General features: G+C 39.1%; 1 protein-coding gene across 1 annotated transcript in view; it reads left to right on the forward strand.

Annotated features, from left to right (window-relative positions):
* The window catches only part of MYH15 (myosin heavy chain 15), a 167,654-nt gene that overhangs the window by 39,833 nt on the left and 108,004 nt on the right, over positions 1-19,817 (forward strand). Inside the window, 2 exon segments of the mRNA XM_028167709.2 lie at positions 2,737-2,855; positions 17,983-18,088. Of these exon segments, the coding sequence (XP_028023510.2) occupies positions 2,737-2,855; positions 17,983-18,088 (225 nt within the window).

Below are 19,817 nucleotides of genomic sequence, written 5' to 3' on the forward strand. Positions count from 1 at the left end.
AAACCTAAGTTAAAATTCATGGTTTTATTCACAAGGTCCTAGAAAATGATGTTTATTGATGGGAATTTCATAAAGCCTCTTTGGAGAACACATCAGGTTACATGTTGAAAATACGTTTACAGATGATGCTGTCTTCATGATGGCATCTCCTAAATGTCAGAAGGACATTTATTCATAGATTTAACTTTTAATGCAAATGAAGTTTTTTTTTTTTTTGGAATATGATGACAACTATTATTTTCTTTAAAAAAAAAAAAAGGAGAACGTGAGATGTCTAATGTACACCTGTGGGATAAATCCACTACTCCTCTGTCTGCATACCCTTGAGTGTCTCTGGAGTAGGTGAGAAATAATTCTGTAATGTTGAAGGCTATTTCTGTTAGAGCTTAAGGTGGGATACTGTACAGAGAATTTTGGTTTCCTTTGTTCATGGATGAAAATAGACTCAAAGGACTGTCATTAACACTGGAAAAAGGTTGTATGAGATTGAGACTATCGTTACCTATATTGTCCATCTGAATGCTTCCAATGCATAGAAAGTCGAACTCCTGTCTTTTTTTTTCCTGGACAGATATTGTGGAATTGTTCGTTGTTCACATTGTTGGTTACTATTCATCTCTGCTCAGATTCATCAGGTACGTTGCATTTCTCCCTTCCTTTGGAATAGTTTCATTTTGGGTTAGATGCTCTTTAAAGTCTCTTCTGCTTCAAAAGGTTTATGATTCTGACCCATTGGCTTCTCAACTTGAAATAATCAGGCTTTTGTCTCCAAACATGGCACTCCTAGCAGGAATAACTCAGCATAGGATGAACATGTCTGCTTTACTTTTGATTTTTCCGTTTATTTTCCCAAAAGGGCTTTGCATTTTGAAAGGTTTCATAGCAACTGAGTACCTAGACCATTATCATTGATATGGAGTAGGTGTAGAGCTTGTAGAAATGTATGTATAATATACATTGATTTTAGTTAACAAGTAAATCAAACATTTCAAGCTTTTCAAGCCTTTGTGAAAATTTTAAAGGCTGACAGAAAGGAAATGGATACTGTTAGTACAAATGACATACAGCTCTCTAAATGTGTTTTGTTTTTACTTTATTCTCTATTTGTGGTTACTGCTCAGGAAATTTTGTACTTCTTAGTGAAGTAAGGAAAGACTGCATTTTCTTCTATACTAAGACATTAATTTTATGGAGTTACTACATCAGATATACTAGCATATCTCAGGATTCATTTAAAATGGAAGACAGCAGAGAGGTTCAATTGAGTAAAATATTCCCTTTGTCTGATAACTGAAAACATCTGCAATTTGAAATGTGTTTATAACTTTTTGCCTGTGGGATTCTTTTGTGTTATTGTCATTTTTTAACACCTGGTGTGATACATGTCTATTTGCTTTTCCTTCTGATAACACTTCTTCTTCACTTCTTTCCTTAGAAGATAGAAGTGCTGTTTTATAAAAGTACAATTGTGTGGGTTGTAAGTATTCTTGTTAGGCAGCAGAGGGCACTATGGGGCAAAGACTTCACAGGAAAAGGAAAGGTTTCTGAAAGATACTGGGCAAGTGTTCTGGCTTCTGTTGATTGGCAGCTGTCTCGAATTATCCAATTACACGGTCCAAGTTCCGGTTTCATTGAAAGGATCTACAAATGTATATGTAGAAGGGGAAAATAGGCAAATAATGAAAATGAGATTTTTCATGTCCTTCAGATAAATAGTTCTTTTCAGAAGAGGGCCAGTATCAAGAAAAAGATTCTTTTTAAAAATTGAGTTACAATTCCCGTATTATAAAATTTATCCTTTTAAAATGCACAGTTCAGTGAGTTTAAGCATATTCACAATGTTGTGTGACCGTCACGCCTATCTAATTCCAGCACGTTTCATTACTCCAAAAAGAAATCCTGTACCCTAAAGTAGCTACTCCCCATTCCCTTCTCTCCTAGCCCCTGGCAACTACAAATCTACTTTCTGTCTCTATGGACTTGCCTGTTCTGGACAGTTCATATAAATAAAATCATACAATATATGGCCTTTGTGGCAGGTTTCTTTCCTTACTATAAAGTTTTCAAGCCTCATCCATGTTATAGCATGCATCAATACTTCATTCCATTTTACGACTAAAAAAGTTCCATTGCATTAATATACCACATTTTGTTTATCCAGTCATCAGCTGATGGGCATTTGTGTTTTTTTCATGTTTTGACGATAATGAATAATGCTACTGGGAACATTTGTGTACAACTATTTTGTGTGAACATACTTTTTATTTCTCTTGGGTGTATACCTAAGAGTGGAATTTCTGGGTCCTATAGTAACTATGTTTAACTTTTGAGTAGCTGCCAAATGGTTTTCTATAGCAGCTGTACCATTTTATATTCTAGTAGCGTATGAAGGTTCCAATTTCTCCACTTCTTCACCAAAACTCGTTATTGTCTGTCTTTTTGATTATAGCTATTCTAGTGGGTGTGAAGTGATAGTTCATTGTGGTTTTGATTTGCATTTCCAAGAAATAGAGGCTTTTAAACATTTAGGATTCATGCATTTATTTCAAAACTACAATCTACCTTGCTATATCATTCTCAACAAACCATCCTTCCATCTTCTGGGTAGTCTATTGGGCTATAGTAGAATGAATTTTAATAGTGTTTTCCTTCCTCTCTCCCCCTCCCCACTTTCCTCCTTCTCTTTTTCTCTCTCCCTCCCTCCTTCCCTTCTTTTCCTTCCTTTCTTCTGACCAGATGCTGACAAAGCTGCTTTCCTCATGGGCGTTAACTCCTCTGAGCTGGTGAAGGGCTTGATCCATCCTAGAGTCCAAGTTGGTAATGAATATGTTACTAGAGGTCAAAATGTAGAACAGGTAAGGTATTTCCAGAGCATTACGATTCTATGATCTTGTAATAATTGTAGACATATCGTATTTGAGTATTTTTCAACTTCTGATGATGTCTGCAACAAGAACTTCTATAAAAAACTGACTTTGATAAGTATTCCAAATGGTTTCATCTGTGATGCACACCACAGTAAATGCTCTTGTGTTGAGTCTTTCTAGTCTGAAATATACCATTTGGACAGTTTTCCCTTAGGTAACAAGTCTCTTGCAGATGCAGACAAGTCCTTTACTTGTTGTAATCAACATCTTTGTTGTCCAGCTAAGAAGTTTTTAAAGCTATTGATTTCTGACATGAATAGAATTGGCAAATTGATATCTATCACCTATTTGGAATATTGACTTTTTAGGCAATCAGACACATTCATTAAGAGTTTCAGAACATATGCTGAAGTTAGCATTTGAAGAGAGGGGAAAAAATGAGAATAGAAGTGAGAGATGGAAGGTCATTTGGTTTTATTCAGTATTCAGGAGAATGTTTTAACTATAGAATAACAAGTGCTCTGAGGACTGCTGATTCTGAGGCTTTGCAATAGACAGTCCCAGAGCTGCCAAGTAATGAGACCATCTAAGTATGCTAGTGCATTTCAAAATAATAATTTACATCTGTTATGTGTTAGTCAGTATGAGATAGGCCATGCTGCAGTAATACACACACAGTAAAATCTCAGTGACAATAAAGTAGGCATTTATTTCTTACTCATACCAAGTCCAATACAGATTGGACCGCCTTCTTCAATTTTGTACTTAGGCCATCTGGAATGCATGGCCTCCCATGTTGCTGCACAGGGGAAAAGATGATTTGTGAAGAAAGTACACCCACTTTAAATGCTTGGGGCTAGAAGTGATATCACCCTTACTAATATTCTATTGGTGAGAATTAGTCAAATTCTCTCCTTAGCTACAGAGGGCCTGAGAAATGTAGTCTTTCTAGAAAGTGAAAGTGGTTTGATCACATATAATATGTATAAAGCATTCATATTATCTCCTTCCATTCCTACAACAATACTCAGAGGTAAGTAGGGCAGGGATACTTAACTTATGTTTCTTCCAGTTGGGGAAACCAAGAGTTAGGGAACATAAATAACATTCCAAAGGACACACAGCTAGTATTCAGGTGACGCTTAGACTGTCTTACTCTGAATCTTAAATCTGAAAATGAGATAGACAAATGTGAAAATTTGTGATAGACGACAGTTATTTTGACTACAATAAACTCTCTTTCTTTTGGTTTATTAAGGCATCTGGTGTGACTATGTTATTTAAAACAGTTCAACAAGTAGTCAAAATCAATTTCCTAGTTCAGCTTACTCTATAAATCAATAATTCTTCCTCTACTGTAATACCAATTCTATGGGAATAATTTACTTACATTTTTGTCCTCTGTGGTAATCGGAGTTCCTTGAGGCCATGGACTGTATCTAATTCATCTTAGTACCTCAGCAACTAGCACAGTGCCTTGCAAGCAGTAGGTGCTCCATAAATGGTTGGTTTTTTCTTTTTTTTGCATCTTTATTGGAGTATAATTGTTTTACAATGTTGTGTTATTTCTGCTGTATAACAAAGTGAATCAGCTATATGTATACATATATCTCCATATCCCCTCCCTCTTGCACCTCCCTCACACCCTCTCTATCCCACCCTTCTAGGTGGTCACAAAGCACTGAGCTGATCTCCCTGTGCTATGCAGCTGCTTCCCACTAGCTATCTATTTTACATTTGGTAGTGTATATAAGTCAATGCTACTCTATCACTTCGTCCCAGCTTCCCCTCCCTCCCTCTGTGTCCTCAAGTCCATTCTCTATGTCTGTTTATTTATTCCTGTCCTGCCCCTAGGTTCATCAGAACCTTTTTGGTTTTTTTTAGATTTCATATATATGTGTTAGCATATGGTATTTGTTTTTCTCTTTCTGACTTACTTCACTCTGTATGACAGATTCTAGGTCCATCCACCTCACTACAAATAACTCAATTTCATTTCTTTTTATGGCTGAGTAATATTCCATTGTATATATGTACCACATCTCCTTTATCCATTCATCTGTCGATGGACACTTAGGTTGCTTCCATGCCCTGGCTATTGTAAATAGTGCTGCAATGAACATTGTGGTACATGACTCTTTTTGAATTATGGTTTTCTCAGGGTACATGCCCAGTAGTGGGATTGCTGGGTTGTATGGTAGTTCTATTTTTAGTTTTTTAAGGAACCTCCATACTGTTCTCCATAGTGGCTGTAACAATTTATATTCCCACCAACAGTGCAGGAGGGTTCCCTTTTCATCATACCCTTTCCAGCATTTATTGTTTCTAAATTTTTTGATGATGGCCATTCAGACTGGTGTGAGGTGATATCTCATTGTAGTTTTGATTTGCATTTCTCACTAATGATTAGTGATGTTGAGCATCCTTTCATGTGTTTCTTGGCAATCTGTATATCTTTTTGGAGAAATGTTTATTTAGCTTTTCTGCCCATTTTTGGATTAAGTTGTTTGTTTTTTTGATATTGAGCTGCATGAGCTGCTTGTATATTTTGGAGATTAATTCTTTGTCAGTTGCTTCATTTGTAAATATTTTCTCCCATTCTGAGGGTGGTCTTTTTGTCTTGTTTATGGTTTCCTTTGCTGTGCAAAAGCTTTTGAGTTTCTTTAGGTCCCATTTGTTTACTTTTGTTTTTATTTCCATTTCTCTAGGAGATGGGTCAAAAGGATCTTGCTGTGATTTATGCCATAGAGTGTTCTGCTCTGTTTTCCTCTAAGAGTTTTATAGTGTCTGGCCTTACATTTAGGTCTTTAATCCATTTTGAGTTTATTTTTGTGTATGGTGTTAGGGAGTGTTCTAATTTCATTCTTTTACATGTAGCTGTCCAGTTTTCCCAGCACCACTTATTGAAGAGGATGTCTTCTCCATTGTATATTCTTGCCTCCTTTATCAAAGATAAGGTGACCATATGTGTGTGAGTTTACCTCTGGGCTTTCTATTCTGGTCCATTGATCTATATTTCTGTTTTTGTGCCAGTGCCATACTGTTTTGATTACTGTAGCTTTGTAGTATAGTCTGAAGTCATGGAGCCTGATTCCTCCAGTTCCACTTTTCTTTCTCAAGATTGCTTTGGCTATTCCCTTCTTTTGTGTTTCCATACAAATTGTAAAATTTTTTGTTCTAACTGTGAAAAATGCCATTGTAGTTTGATAGGGATTGCATTGAATATGTAGACTGCTTTGGGTACTATAATCATTTTCACAGTGTTGATTCTTCCAATCCAGAAACATGGTATATCTCTCCATTTGTTTGTATCGTCTTTGATTTCTTTCATCAGTGCCTTATAGTTTTCTGCAGACAAGTTTTTTGCCTCCTTAGGCAGGTTTATTCCTAGGTATTTTATTCTCTTCTGTTGCAATGGTAAATGGGAGTGTTTCCTTAATTTCTCTTTCAGATTTTTCATTGTTAGTATATAGATATGAAAGAGATTTCTGTGCATTAATTTTGTATCCTGCTATTTTACCAAATTCATTGATTAGCTCTAGTAGTTTTGTGGTAGCATCTTTAGGATTCTTTATGTACAGTATCATGTCATCTGCAAACAGTGACAGTTTTACTTCTTTTCCCATTTGGATTCCTTTTATTTCTTTTTCTTCTCTGATTGCTGTGGCTAAAACTTCCAAAACTATGTTGAATAATAGTGGTGAGAGTTGGTACCCTTGTCTTGTTCCTGATCTTAGAGGAAATGGTTTCAGTTTTTCACCATTAAAAATGATGTTGGCTGTGCTTTTGTCATATACGGCATTTATTATGTTGAGGTAGGTTCCCTCTTTGCCCACTTTCTGGAGAGTTTTTATTATATATTGGTGTTGAAATTTGTTGAAAGCTTTTTCTAGATCTATTGAGATTATCATATGGTTTTTATCCTCCAATTTGTTAATATGGTGTATCACATTGACTGATTTGCGTATATTGAAGAATCCTTGGTTTCCTGGGATAAACCCCACTCGATCATGGTGTATGATCCTTTTAATGTGCTGTTGGATTCTGTTTGCTAGTATTTTATTGAGGATTTTTGCATCTATGTTCATCAGTGATATTGGCCTGTAGTTTTCTTTTTTTGTGATGTCTTTGTCTGGTTTTGTTATCAGGGTGATGGTGACATTGTAGAATGAGTTTGGGAGTTTTCCTCCCTCTGCTATATTTTGGAAGAGTTTGAGAAGTATAGGTGTTAACTCTTCTCTAAATGTTTGATAGAATTCGCCTGTGAAGCCATCTGGTCCTGGGCTTTTGTTTGTTAGATTTTTAATCAGAGTTTCAATTTTAGTGCTTGTGATTGGGCTGTATATGTTTTCTATTTCTTTCTGGTTCAGTCTCAGAAAGTTGTGCTTTTCTAAGAATTTGTCCATTTCTTCCAGGTTGTCTATTTTATTGACATATAATTGCTCATAGTAATCTCTCATGATCCTTTGTATTTCTGCAGTATCAGTTGTTACTTCTCCTTTTTCATTTCTATTTCTGCTGATTTGAGTCTTCTCTCTTTTTTTCTTGATGAGTCTGGCTAATGTTTTATCAATTTTGTTTACCTTCTCAAAGAACCAGCTTTTAGTTTTATTGATCTTTGCTATTGTTTCCTTCATATCTTTTTCAATTATTTCTGATCTGATCTTTATGATTTATTTCCTTCTGCTAACTTTGGGGTTTTTTTGTTCTTCTTTGTCTAATTGCTTTTGGTGTAAGGTTAGGTTGTTTATTTGAGATGTTTCTTGTTTCCTGAGGTACGATTGTATTGCTATAAACCTCTCTTTTATAATTGCTTTTGCTGCATCCCATTGGTTTTGGGTCATTGCGTTTTCATTGTCATTTGTTTCTAGGTATTTTTTGATTTCCTCTTTGATTTCTTCAGTCATATCTTGGTTATTTAGTAGCATGTTGTTTAGCCTCCATGTGTTTGTATTTTTTACAGATGCTTTCCTGTAATTGATATCTAGTCTCATAGCATTGTGGTCAGAAAAGATACTTGATATGATTTCAATTTTCTTAAATTTACCAAGGCTTGATTTGTGACCCAAGATATGTTCTATCCTGGAGAATGTTCTATGTGCACTTGAGAAGAAAGTGTATTCTGTTGTTTTTGAATAGAATGTCCTATAAATATCAATTAAGTCCATCTAGTCTTATGTGTCATTTAAAGCTTGTGTTTCCTTATTTATTTTCATTTTGGATGATCTGTCCATAGGTGAAAGTGGGGTGTTGAAGTCCCCTACTATTATTGTGTTACTGTCAATTTCCCCTTTTATGGCTGTTAGCATTTGCCTTATATATTGAGGTGCTCCTTTGTTGGGTGCATAAATATTTACAATTGTTTTATCTTCTTCTTGGATTGATCCCTTGATAATTATGTGGTGTCCTTCTTTGTCTCTTGTAATAGTCTTTATTTTAAAGTCTATTTTGTCTGATATGAGAACTGCTACTCCAGCTTTCTTTTGATTTCCATTTGCATGGAATATCTTTTTCCATCCCCGCACTTTCAGGTTGTATGTGTCCCTAGGTCTGAAGTGGGTCTCTTGTAGACAACATATATATGGGCCTTGTTTTTATATCCATTCAGCCAGTTTGTTTCTTTTGGTTGGAGCATTTAATCCATTTACATTTAAAGTAATTATTGATATGTATGTTCCTATGACCATTTTCTTAATTGTTTTGGGTTTGTTTTTGTAGGTCTTTTTCTTTTCTTGTTTTTCCCCACCTATAGAAGTTCCTTTAGCTTTTGTTTTAAAGCTGGTTTGGTGGTGCTGAGTTCTCTTAGCTTTTGCTTGTCTGTAAAGGTTTTAATTTCTCCATCAAATCTGAATGCGATCCTTGCTGGGTAGCGTAATCTTGGTTGTAGGTTTTTCCCTTTCATCACTTTAAATATGTCTTGCCACTCCCTTTTGGTTTGCAGAGTTTCTGCTCTAAGATCAGCTGTTAACCTTATGGGGATTCCCTGTGTGGTATTTGTTGTTTTTCCCTTGCTGCTTTTAATATTTTTTCGTTGTATTTAATTTTTGATAGTTTGGTTAATATGTGTATTGGCGTGTTTCTCCTTGGATTTATCCTGTGTGGGACATTCTGTGCTTCCTGGACTTGATTAATTATTTCCTTTTCCATATTAGGGAAACTTTCAACTATAATGTCTTCAAATATTTTCTCAGTCCCTTTCTTTTTCTCTTCTTTTTCTGGGACCCCTATGATTCAAATTTTGGTACATTTAATATTGTTCCAGAAGTCTCTGAGACTGTCATCAATTCTTATCATTCTTTTCTCTTTATCTGCTCTGTGGCCATTATTTCCAGTATTCTATCTTCCAGGTCATTGTCCATTCTTCTGCCTCAGTTATTCTGCTATTGATTCCTTCTAGAGTATTTTTAACTTCATTTATTGTATTGTTCATCATTGTTTGTTTGCTTTTTAGTTCTTCTAGTTCCTTGTTAAACATTTCTTCTATTTTCTCCATTCTGTTTCCAAGATTTTGGATCATCTTTACAATCACTACTCTGAATCCTTTTTCAGGTAGACTGCCTATTTCCTCTTCATTTGTTTGGTCTGGTGGGTTTTTGCCTTGCTTCTGCATCTGGTGCATATTTCTCTGTCTTCTCATTTTGTTTAACTTACTGTGTTTGCGGTCTCCTTTTTGCAGGCTGCAGGTTCGTAGTTGCTCTTATTTCTCTTGTCTGTCCCCAGTGGGTGAGGTTGGTTCACTGCGTTGTGTAGGTTTCCTGGTGGGGGGGGGACTGGTTCCTGTCTTCTTTTGGGTGTGGCTTTCTTGTCCCTCTGGTGGGCAGGGCCACATCTGGTGTTGTGTTTTGGGGTGTCTTTGAACTTATTATGACTTTAGGCAGCCTGTGTGCTAATGAGTGGAGCTGTGTTCCTGTCTTACTAGTTGTTTGGCATGGGGTTTCCAGCACTGGAGCTTGCTGGCCATTGGGTGGAGCTCGGTCTTAATGTTGAGATGGAGATCTCTGGGAGAGCTCTCACCAGTTTATATTACGTGGAACTGGAAGGACTCTGAAGGTCTCTGGCAGTCCAGTGTCCTGGACGCAGCTCTCCCAACTTGGAGGCTCAGGCCCAACACCCGGCTGGAGCACCATGACCCTGCCAACTGCATGGCGTGGAATAAAATGAAGAAAAAAAAAATGAACAGACAGAACCCCAAAACAAATGGTAAAAGCAAAACTAAATAGACAAAATCACACAAAGAAACTTACACACACACACTCACAAAAAGAGAAAAAAACAAAAGGAAGAGAGAAACCAAACCAGTAAACAAACCCACCAATGAAGACAAGCACTAAAAACTAAGCTAAGATAAACACGAATCAAACTCAGGAAGCAAACCCCAAGGCTACAGTTGCTCCCAAATTCCATCGCCTCAATTTTGGGAACATTTGTTGTCTATTCAGGTACTCCACAGATGTAGGGTTTATCAAGCTGATTGCAGGGATTTAATCTGCTGCTCTTGAGGCTGCACAGAGAAATTTCCCTTTCTCTACTTTGTTTGCACAGCTCCTGGGGTTCAGCTTTGGCTTTGGCCCCACCTCTGTGTGTAGGCCGCTCTCAGGCATCTCTTCCCCACCCAGAGAGGAGGGGTTAAAGCAGTGGCTGATTAGGGCTCTCTTACTCCCTCAGGCTGGTTAGAGGGAGGGGTATGTTAGTCATAATTGAAATGTGGGGCATGCCTGCAGTGGCAGAGGCCGCAATGATATTGCAACAGCCTGAGGTGCACCGTGTGTTCTCCCAGGGAAGGTGACCCTAGATCATGGGACCCTGGCAGTGGCGGGCTGCACAGGCTTCCGGAGGGGTGTGGGTAGTGACCTGTGCTTGCACACAGGACTCTTGGTGGCAGTGATGGCAGTAATAGCGGTCTGTGCCTGCCTCTGGGGTCCAAGATGTTAGCCATGGCTCATGCCTGTCTCTGGAGCTCACTTAGGCGGTGCTCTGCCATCTGTGGGCACATGGAGCAGGAAACCCCTCTCCTCGCACACCCCCAAAACAATGGTCTCTTGACTCTCCATCAGGTCCAGACTTTTTCTCGGACTGCCTCCTGGCTAGCTGTAGTGCACTAGCCCCCTTCAGGCTGTCTTCATGCAGCCAACCCCAGTCCACTCCCTAGGGTCTGACCTCTGAAGCCCAAGCCTCAGCTCCCAGCCCTCACCTGCCCCAGTGGGTGAGCAGACAACTGTCTCAGTCTGGTGAGTGCTGGTTGGCACTGATCCTCTGTGTGGGAATCTCTCTGCTTTGCCCTCTGCACCCCTGTTGCTGTGCTCTCCTCTGTGGTTCCAAAACACCAGTGAAGGGACTTCCTAGTGTGTGGAAACTTTTCCTCCTTCACAGCTCCCTCCCAGAGGTGCAGGTGCCGTCCCTATTCTTTTGTCTCTGTTTTTTCTTTTGCCCTACCCAGGTACGTGGGGATTTTCTTGCCTTTTGGGAAGTCTGAGTTCTTCTGCCAGCGTTCAGTAGGTGTTCTGTAGGGGGTTTTCCACATGTAAATGTATTTCTGATGTATTTGTGGGGAGGAAGGTGATCTGCACATCTTATTCCTCTGCTATCTTCAAGATCCGCCTATGTTTCTTTTTTCCAGAGGTGTATGTTAGCCATTCTGTACTTCCTATGTATTCTAGACAGCTCTGGCTTGATATTTCACCAAGTTGAAAATGACTTCTGGTTTGGGAACTTGACACACCATTGAGATCAAGTTGAAATAGTTTTCCAGCATTACATCCCTATATAGACTTTTCTGAGCAAGGTCCAACAGTTGCCACTCCTCCCTGCTGAAGTCTACAGTTACATCCTTGAAAGACCCTGATCCCTGATTGTTCTTCACGGACCTCAGAGACACCTCTTCACTCAGCACCTGGAAGCTCCCTGCGCTCACCAGCCCCTCACCCACGCTCATTCAAGACAGTGGCCATTTAATCACAGCCATAAATGTTAAAATAAACAAAATATTGAGCTGATGTTGAACCATACTCAGCAGGACAAGTAGCTAAGCTATTTCTTGGTAGTGAGGTTAGAGGTGTTTGGCAGATTCTTGCCTTTTAAGACATTCGCCACCACATGCCTGCATGACATGCTATGATTATAGAAGAGGACTTGCTCTGTGTAAAACTAATGAGCCCATAGGAGGACTGAAATCAAACCTTCGTCTCTTTAATATTGTGTTCTCAGGGACTGAGTTACTACCCCAGCCTCTACTATAATGGAATCAGTGAAGCAAGCTAATATATTATTATTCAACAGTAAAAGAAAAGAAACCCTCATCCTCCATCCTCTCCCTCCCTCCCCCACTCTCCCTCTTGCTCATGCACTCTCTCTATTTCTCTCTCTTCTTCCATCTCCTGGAGACAGAGTAAGAAAGCACACTGTAAGGCTTTTCTTTTCTTAGGAATTGTACTGACTTTATAGAGACAATTGTCACGGCTAAGAATAGAGATGTATATGCTGTTGATGACAATTGCAGAAGATGGCAAAAATTCTTGCAGTGTTAACACGCTATACAAAATTTAGTTCTAGCTCTAATGCTAACTAACTCTGGGACTTTGGTCAAATACTGCATCTCTCTGAGCACCCCATGAAGAAGTTAAAATCTTCTGTGTGTCTTAGTGGTGGGGTGATTGGCATCTAAAGGGAATAATTCTTCGTGTATGAGCATGTCCACACATTGTAGGAGGTTTTGCATTCCTGCTCCAAGGTGCTAAATACCAGTAACACTCTCAGTCACTATGACAATGGAAAAATGCCCACCCTGTTTCCAAATGCCCACCTCCTTTAGGGGAAGGTACCATCCCGAGTTGAGAGGCACTATATGTGATTATCAGGAACTAAGGTTCTTCAGACCTAGTATTTTATGATTCCAGGAGAGTTCTAACTGTGCTGATCAGAAATAAGTTATTTTACTTTAAAAAGATTAATAATGATCAAACAATAATAATAATCAGTAGCCATTGAATGCTCACTATGGGTGCTATGCTATGTGCTTTGTATGGATAGCTTATTTAATCTAACAGCAAGCCTGCAAAATTGACCTTATTTACATTTCCATTTTATAGTTAAAGACAGTGAACCTTAGAACGATTAACTGCTCAAGGCAACATGGGTAATAAATACTGGATTGAGGGTGAGGAAGTGATAAAAGTGGAAAAGGGATGGGAAAGGGGGAACTAACATTTATTGGATGCTAAGTGCCAAATGTTGTGCTATGTATATTTACATCCACTGTCTCATTGAACCTCTCCCAACAACCATGAGACAAGAATATTTTAATATTGTTATTTTACAGATGAGAAAGTGAGGGATCAAGGTGGTTAAAAATATGGCTATTTGACTCCATTTCTTTTCAGTTTTGTTTTTTTCTATCATATACTCTCGACCCCCAAGTAATCAAAGTCTTCTGTGAGGTTATTTTATGGATTTTTTTTTTTAATTTATTTATTTTTTATTTATTTTTTTATGGCTGTGTTGGGTCTCCATTTCTGTGTGAGGGCTTTCTCTAGTTGTGGCAAGCGGGGGCCACTCTTCATCGCGGTGCGCAGGCCTCTCACTATCGCAGTGTGAGGTTATTTTAAAAAGAGCTCAGACATGGGTCCATTTAGTCCCTGAAAAGTGGGCATGTAGATTTTCCTACCTCTGTCATCCTTCATTGGACAGAAAGTGATGAAAATGATTAATTGGTGAGCAGTATATTGGATTATCAGTTTTATTCATTGATTCAACACACATCATACCATCCATTTCTTCATCTGCTACAATTTCAGGCTTTCTTCCTGTTTCTTTGCTACTCCCCACCCATGGCCAGTTTCTCTCCCACTCCCACTTCTCAAGTATTTAGGGAATTAAAAGGGAGTGAGCAAGTTAGTCATGTTCTTTTTAACTTTCAAAGTGACTGCTATAGACAGAGAGTGATTTCCTCAGTGCTCTGGAGGATAAAAATCATTCCTGGTGCTTTATTTGTTCGGGTGTGCTCTTGACGCCAATAATAAAAAACTGTGATGCCATCCGGCTTATGGATTACTGTGGAAATGACTCAAGATAACTTATCAGGGAGTGAGTGACTCATAACTAAATCACCACCAGACACAAATTGGCTCCTGCTGTGTTCACTCTCCTGGGCAGCTAAAGGGTGGATGCAATAGGCCTATTTTAAATGTTAAGTCATTGGAGCACATTCTGCTTCCAGGCTTTGAGACTGTCCTGCTGAAAGTCACTCCTACTTGGAGTCTATCAGAAACCTGCTACTACAGCAGTGCCTTTGCATCATGGCAACAGGATCTGCATCTGTACAGCAGCATCAGGCACAGAGGTTGGAGCTCTCCCTAGTAGGTTATGAGAGAGCTTTTGCCACACACCTCCAGGGAGGGGAAATGCAGCCTGAGTTTTACAGTAGGAGAATCTGAGTCAGAATGATGCACTAAATTGCCATTCTTCCTGCACAGAGTTTAGAATGGCCTTGGGAACTAATATAATAAAGAAGGTGGAAGCTGAGGCTGGAAAGAATCTTCAAGAGCATAATTCAGGTGAAGAGACTGCAGCCCAGAGAGGTTAGGTCACTTGCCAAAGGTTATACAATTTATTAGCAACAGCAGCAGCAGGACAAGGGCTGGGGATTCGAGATTCCTAACCTACTCTACCAGTATTTTTCAAACTTTATGGTGTGTAGGAGTCAGAGGGGATTGTGTTAGAGTACAAATTCTGATTTATAGGTCTGGGATGGGGGGAGACCCTCAAGATGGTGGAGGATTAAGACGTGGAGATCACCTTCCTCTCCAAAATTACATCAGAAATACATCTACATGTGGACAACTCCTACAGAACACCTACTGAACACTGGCAGAAGACATCAGACTTTCCGATAGCCATGTGGCTGACAGGGTCTTGGTGCCCCAGCTGGCTGTCAGGCCTGTGCCTCTGAGGTGGGAGAGCTGAGTTCAGGATATTGGTCCACCAGAGACCTCCCAGCTCCATGTAATATCAAATGGCAAAAGCTCTCCCAGAGATCTACATCTCAACACTAAGACCTAGCTCCACTCAACAACCAGCAAGCTACAGTGCTGGACACCCTATGCAAAACAACTAGAAAGACAGGAACACAACCCCACCCATTAGCAGAGAGGCTGCCTAAAATCATAATAAGGTCACAGACACCCCAAAACACACAACCAGATGTGGTGCTGCCCACCAGAAAGACAAAATCCAGCCTCATCCACCAGAACACAGGCACTAGTCCCCTCGACCAGGAAGCTTACACAACGCACTGAACCAACCTTAGCCACTGGGGGCAGACACCAAAAACAACTGGAACTATGAAACTGCAGCCTGTTAAAAGGAGACTGCAAACACAGTAAGTTAAGCAAAATGAGAAGACAGAGAAGCACACAGCAGATGAAGGAGCAAGGTAAAAACCCACCAGACCAAACAATTGAAGAGGAAATAGGCAGTCTACCTGAAAAAGAATTCAGAGTAGTGATAGTAAAGATGATCCAAAATCTTGGAAATAGAATGGAGAAAAAACAAGAAACCTTTAACAAGGACCTAGAAGAAATAAAGAGCAAACAAACAATGATGAACATTATTGAATAAATGAAGTTAAAAATTCTCTAGAAGGAATCAATAGCAGAATAACTGAGGCAGAAGAATGGATAAGTGACCTGGAAGATAAAATAGTGGAAATAACTACTGCAGAGCAGAATAAAGAAAAGAGAATGAAAAGAATTGAGGAGAGTCTTAGAAACAGAAAACTACAGGCCAATATCACTGAGGAACATAGATGCAAAAATCCTCAACAAAATACTAGCAAACAGAATCCAACAGCACATTAAAAGGATCATATACCATGATCAAGTGGGGTTTATCCCACTTGATACAAACAGATGGAGAGATATACCATGTTCTTGGATTGGAAGAATCAACATTGTGAAAATGACTATACTACCCAAAGCAATCTACAGCTTCACTGCAATCCCTGTCAAACTACCAATGGCATTTTTCACAGAACTATACATACAAAAAATTTTCACAGTTTGTATGGAAACACAAAGGACCCTGAATAGCCAAAGCAATCTTGAGAAAGAAAAACGGAGCTGGAGGAATCAGGCTCCCTGACTTCAGACTCTACTACAAAGCTATAGTAATCAAGACAGTATGGTACTGGCACAAAAACAGAAATATAGATCAATGGAACAGAATAGAAATCCCAGAGTTAAACCCAAGCACATATGGTCACCTTATTTTTGATAAAAGAGGCAAGAATATACAAAGGAGAAAAAACAGCCTCTTCAAGAAGTGGTGCTGGGAAAACTGGACAGCTACATGTAAAAGAATGAAATTAGAACACTCCCTAACACCATACACAAAAATAAACTCAAAATGGATTAAAGACCTAAATGTAAGGCCAGACACTATAAAACTCTTAGAGGAAAACTTAGGCAGAACACTCTATGACATAAATCTCAGCAAGATCCTTTTTGACCCACTTCCTAGAGAAATGAAAATAAAAACAAAAATAAACAAATGGGACCTAATGAAACTCAAAAGCTTTTGCACAGCAAAGGAAACCATAAACAAGAGAAAAAGACCACCCTCAGAATGGGAGAAAATATTTGCAAATGAAGCAACTGACAAAGGACTAATCTCCAAAATATACAAGCAGCTCATGTGGCTCAATATCAAAAAACAAACAACCCAATCCAAAAATGGGCAGAAGACATAAATAGACATTTCTCCAAAGAAGATATGCAGATTGCCAACAAACACATGAAAGGATGCTCAACATCACTAATCATTAGAGAAATGCAAATCAAAACTACAGTGAGGTATCACCTCACATTGGTCAGAATGGCCATCATCAAAAAATCTGCAAACAATAAGTGCTGGAGAGGGAGTGGAGAAAAGGGAACCCTCTTGCACTGTTGGTGGGAATGTAAATTGATACAGACACTATGGAGAACAGAATGGAGGTTCCTTAAAAAACAAAAAATAGAACTACCATAGCCAGCAATCCCACTACTGGGCATATACCCTGAGAAAGCCGTAATTCAAAAAGAGTCACGTACCACAATGTTCATTGCAGCTCTATTTACAATAGCCAGGACATGGAAGCAACCTAAGTGTCCATCGAGAGATGAATGGATAAAGAACATGTGGCACATATATACAGTGGAATATTACTCAGCCATAAAAAGAAACAAAACTGAATTATTTGTAGTGAGGTGGATGGACCTAGAGTCTGTCATACAGAGTGAATTAAGTCAGAAAGAGAAAAACATATACACGGAATCTAAAAAAAAAAAAAAAAAAATTGGTCTGAAGACCCTAGGGGCAGGACAGGAATAAAGACGCAGATGTAGAGAATGGACTTGAGGACCCGGGGAGGGGGAAGAGTAAGTTGGGACGAAGTGAGAGTGGCTTGGACTTATATATACTACCAAATGTAAAATAGATAGGAAGCAGCCGCATACCACAGGGAGATCAGCTCGGTGCTTTGTAACCACCTAGAGGGGTGGGATAGGGAGGGTGGGAGGGAGGGAGATGCAAGAGGGAGGAGAATTGGGGATATATGTATATGTATAGCTGATTCACTTTGTTATAAAGCAGAAAGTAACACACCATTGTAAAGCAATTATACTCCATAAAAGTGTTAAATAAATAAATAAAAAGAAAAAAAATAGGTCTCGGATGAGATGCCAAGAGTTGGCATCTTTAACAATCTCTGAGGTGATGCCGACGCTGCAGGTCTTAGGACCACACTTGAACAACAAGGCTTTAGACCATGTTGCCACACTACTCCAGGATATTTGGTCCTTTAGTGATAGGAACACGAATCTCTCACAGGAGTGTTGGGTAGGGAGACCCCAGGCTAGCTCAACTCCGTTCCCCACCTCTCTTCCGCTTTTCACCTCTCTCCCTCCCTTCTTGCTTTCCTCCCTTCCTTGCTTCTTTCTTCCTTTCCTCTTATATTCAGCATAAAGGTAGAACCACAGATAAATATGCTGGTTTTACTAGAAGGTGGTTGCTGATAGAGAATGCCCAGGATCAAAATGAGCACTGCTGTCAGACGAAGGAATACTTTCAATGTGATTTCCAGGTGACCTATGACGTTGATGCCTTGTCTAAGTCAATCTCTGAGAGAATGTTTAAGTGGCTGGTGGCACGTATCAACAGGGCCCTGGATACCAAGCTGTCAAGGCAGTTTTTCATTGGCATTCTTTTTTTTTTAAACATGTTTTTATTTTTTATTTTCTTTCTTTTTTTAACATCTTTATTGGAGTATAATTGCTTTACAATGGTGTGTTAGTTTCTGCTTTATAACAAAGTGAATCAGCTACACATATACATATATCCCCATATCTCCTCCCTCTTGTGTCTCCCTCCGACCCTCTCTATCCCACGCCTCTAGGTGATCACAAAGCACGGAGCTGATCTCCCTGTCCTATACGGCTGCTTCCCACTAGCTATTGGTTTTACATTTGGTAGTGTATATATGTCCATGCCACTCTCTTACTTTGTCCCAGCTTACCCTTCCCCCTCCCCATGTCCTCAAGTCCATTGTCTAGTAGGTCTGCATCTTTATTCCCGTCCTGCCCCTAGGTTCTTCATGACCATTTTTTTTTTTTTAGATTCCATATATATATATATGTTTTTTTCTTTCTGACTTAATTCACTCTGTATGACAGACTCTAGGTCCATCCACTTCACTACAAATAACTCAATTTCGTTTCCTTTTATGGCTGAGTAATATTCCACTGTATATATGTACCACATCTTCTTTATCCATTCATCTCTCGATGGACACTTAGGTTGCTTCCATGTCCTGGCTATTGTAAATAGAGCTGCAATGAACATTGTGGTACATGACTCTTTTTGAATTACGGCTTTCTCAGGGTATATGCCCAGTAGTGGGATTGCTGGGCCATATGGTAGTTCTATTTTTAGTTTTCTAAGGCACCTCCATACTGTTCTCCATAGTGGCTGTATCAGTTTACATTCTCACCAACAGTGCAAGAGGGTTCCCTTTTCTCCACACCCTCTCCAGCATTAATTGTTTGCAAATTTTATGATGATGGCCATTCTGACTGGTGTGAGATGATATCTCATTGTAGTTTTGATTTGCATTTCTCTAATGATTAGTGATGTTGAGCATCCTTTCATGTGTTTGTTGAGAATCTGTATATCTTCTTTGGAGATATGTCTATTTACGTCTTCTGGCCGGTTTTGGATTGGGTTGTTTGTTTTACTGATATTGAGCCGCATGAGCTGCGTGTAAATTTTGGAGATTAATCCTTTGTCAGTTGCTTTGTTTGCAAATATTTTCTCCCATTCTGAGGGTGGTCTTTTCGTCTTGTTTATGGTTTCCTTTGCTGTGCAAAAGCTTTTGAGTTTCATTAGGTCCCATTTGTTTATTTTTGTTTTTATTTCCATGTCTCTAGGATGTGGGTCAAAAAGGATCTTGCTGCGATTTATGACATAGAGCATTCTGCCTATGTTTTCCTCTAAGAGTTTTATAGTGTCTGGCCTTACATTTAGGTCTTTAATCCATTTTGAGTTTATTTTTGTGTATGGTGTTAGTGTTCTAATTTCATTCTTTTACATGTAGCTGTCCAGTTTTCCCAGCACCACTTCTTGAAGAGGCTGTTTTTTCTCCATTGTATATTCCTGCCTCCTTTCTCAAAAATAAGGTGACCATATGTGCGTGGGTTTATCTCTGGACTTTCTATCCTGTTCCATTGATCTATATTTCTGTTTTTGTGCCAGTACCATACTGTCTTGACTACTGTAGCTTTGTAGTAGTGTGTGAAGTCCAGGAGCCTGATTCCTCCAGCTCCATTTTTCTTTCTCAAGATTGCTTTGGCTATTCAGGATCTTTTGTGTTTCCACACAAATTGTGAAATATTTTGTTCTAGTTCTGTGAAAAATGCCAGT

This window comes from Balaenoptera acutorostrata, chromosome 4 (assembly GCF_949987535.1).
Source record: "Balaenoptera acutorostrata chromosome 4, mBalAcu1.1, whole genome shotgun sequence".
Classification (NCBI taxonomy): Eukaryota; Metazoa; Chordata; class Mammalia; order Artiodactyla; family Balaenopteridae; genus Balaenoptera; species Balaenoptera acutorostrata.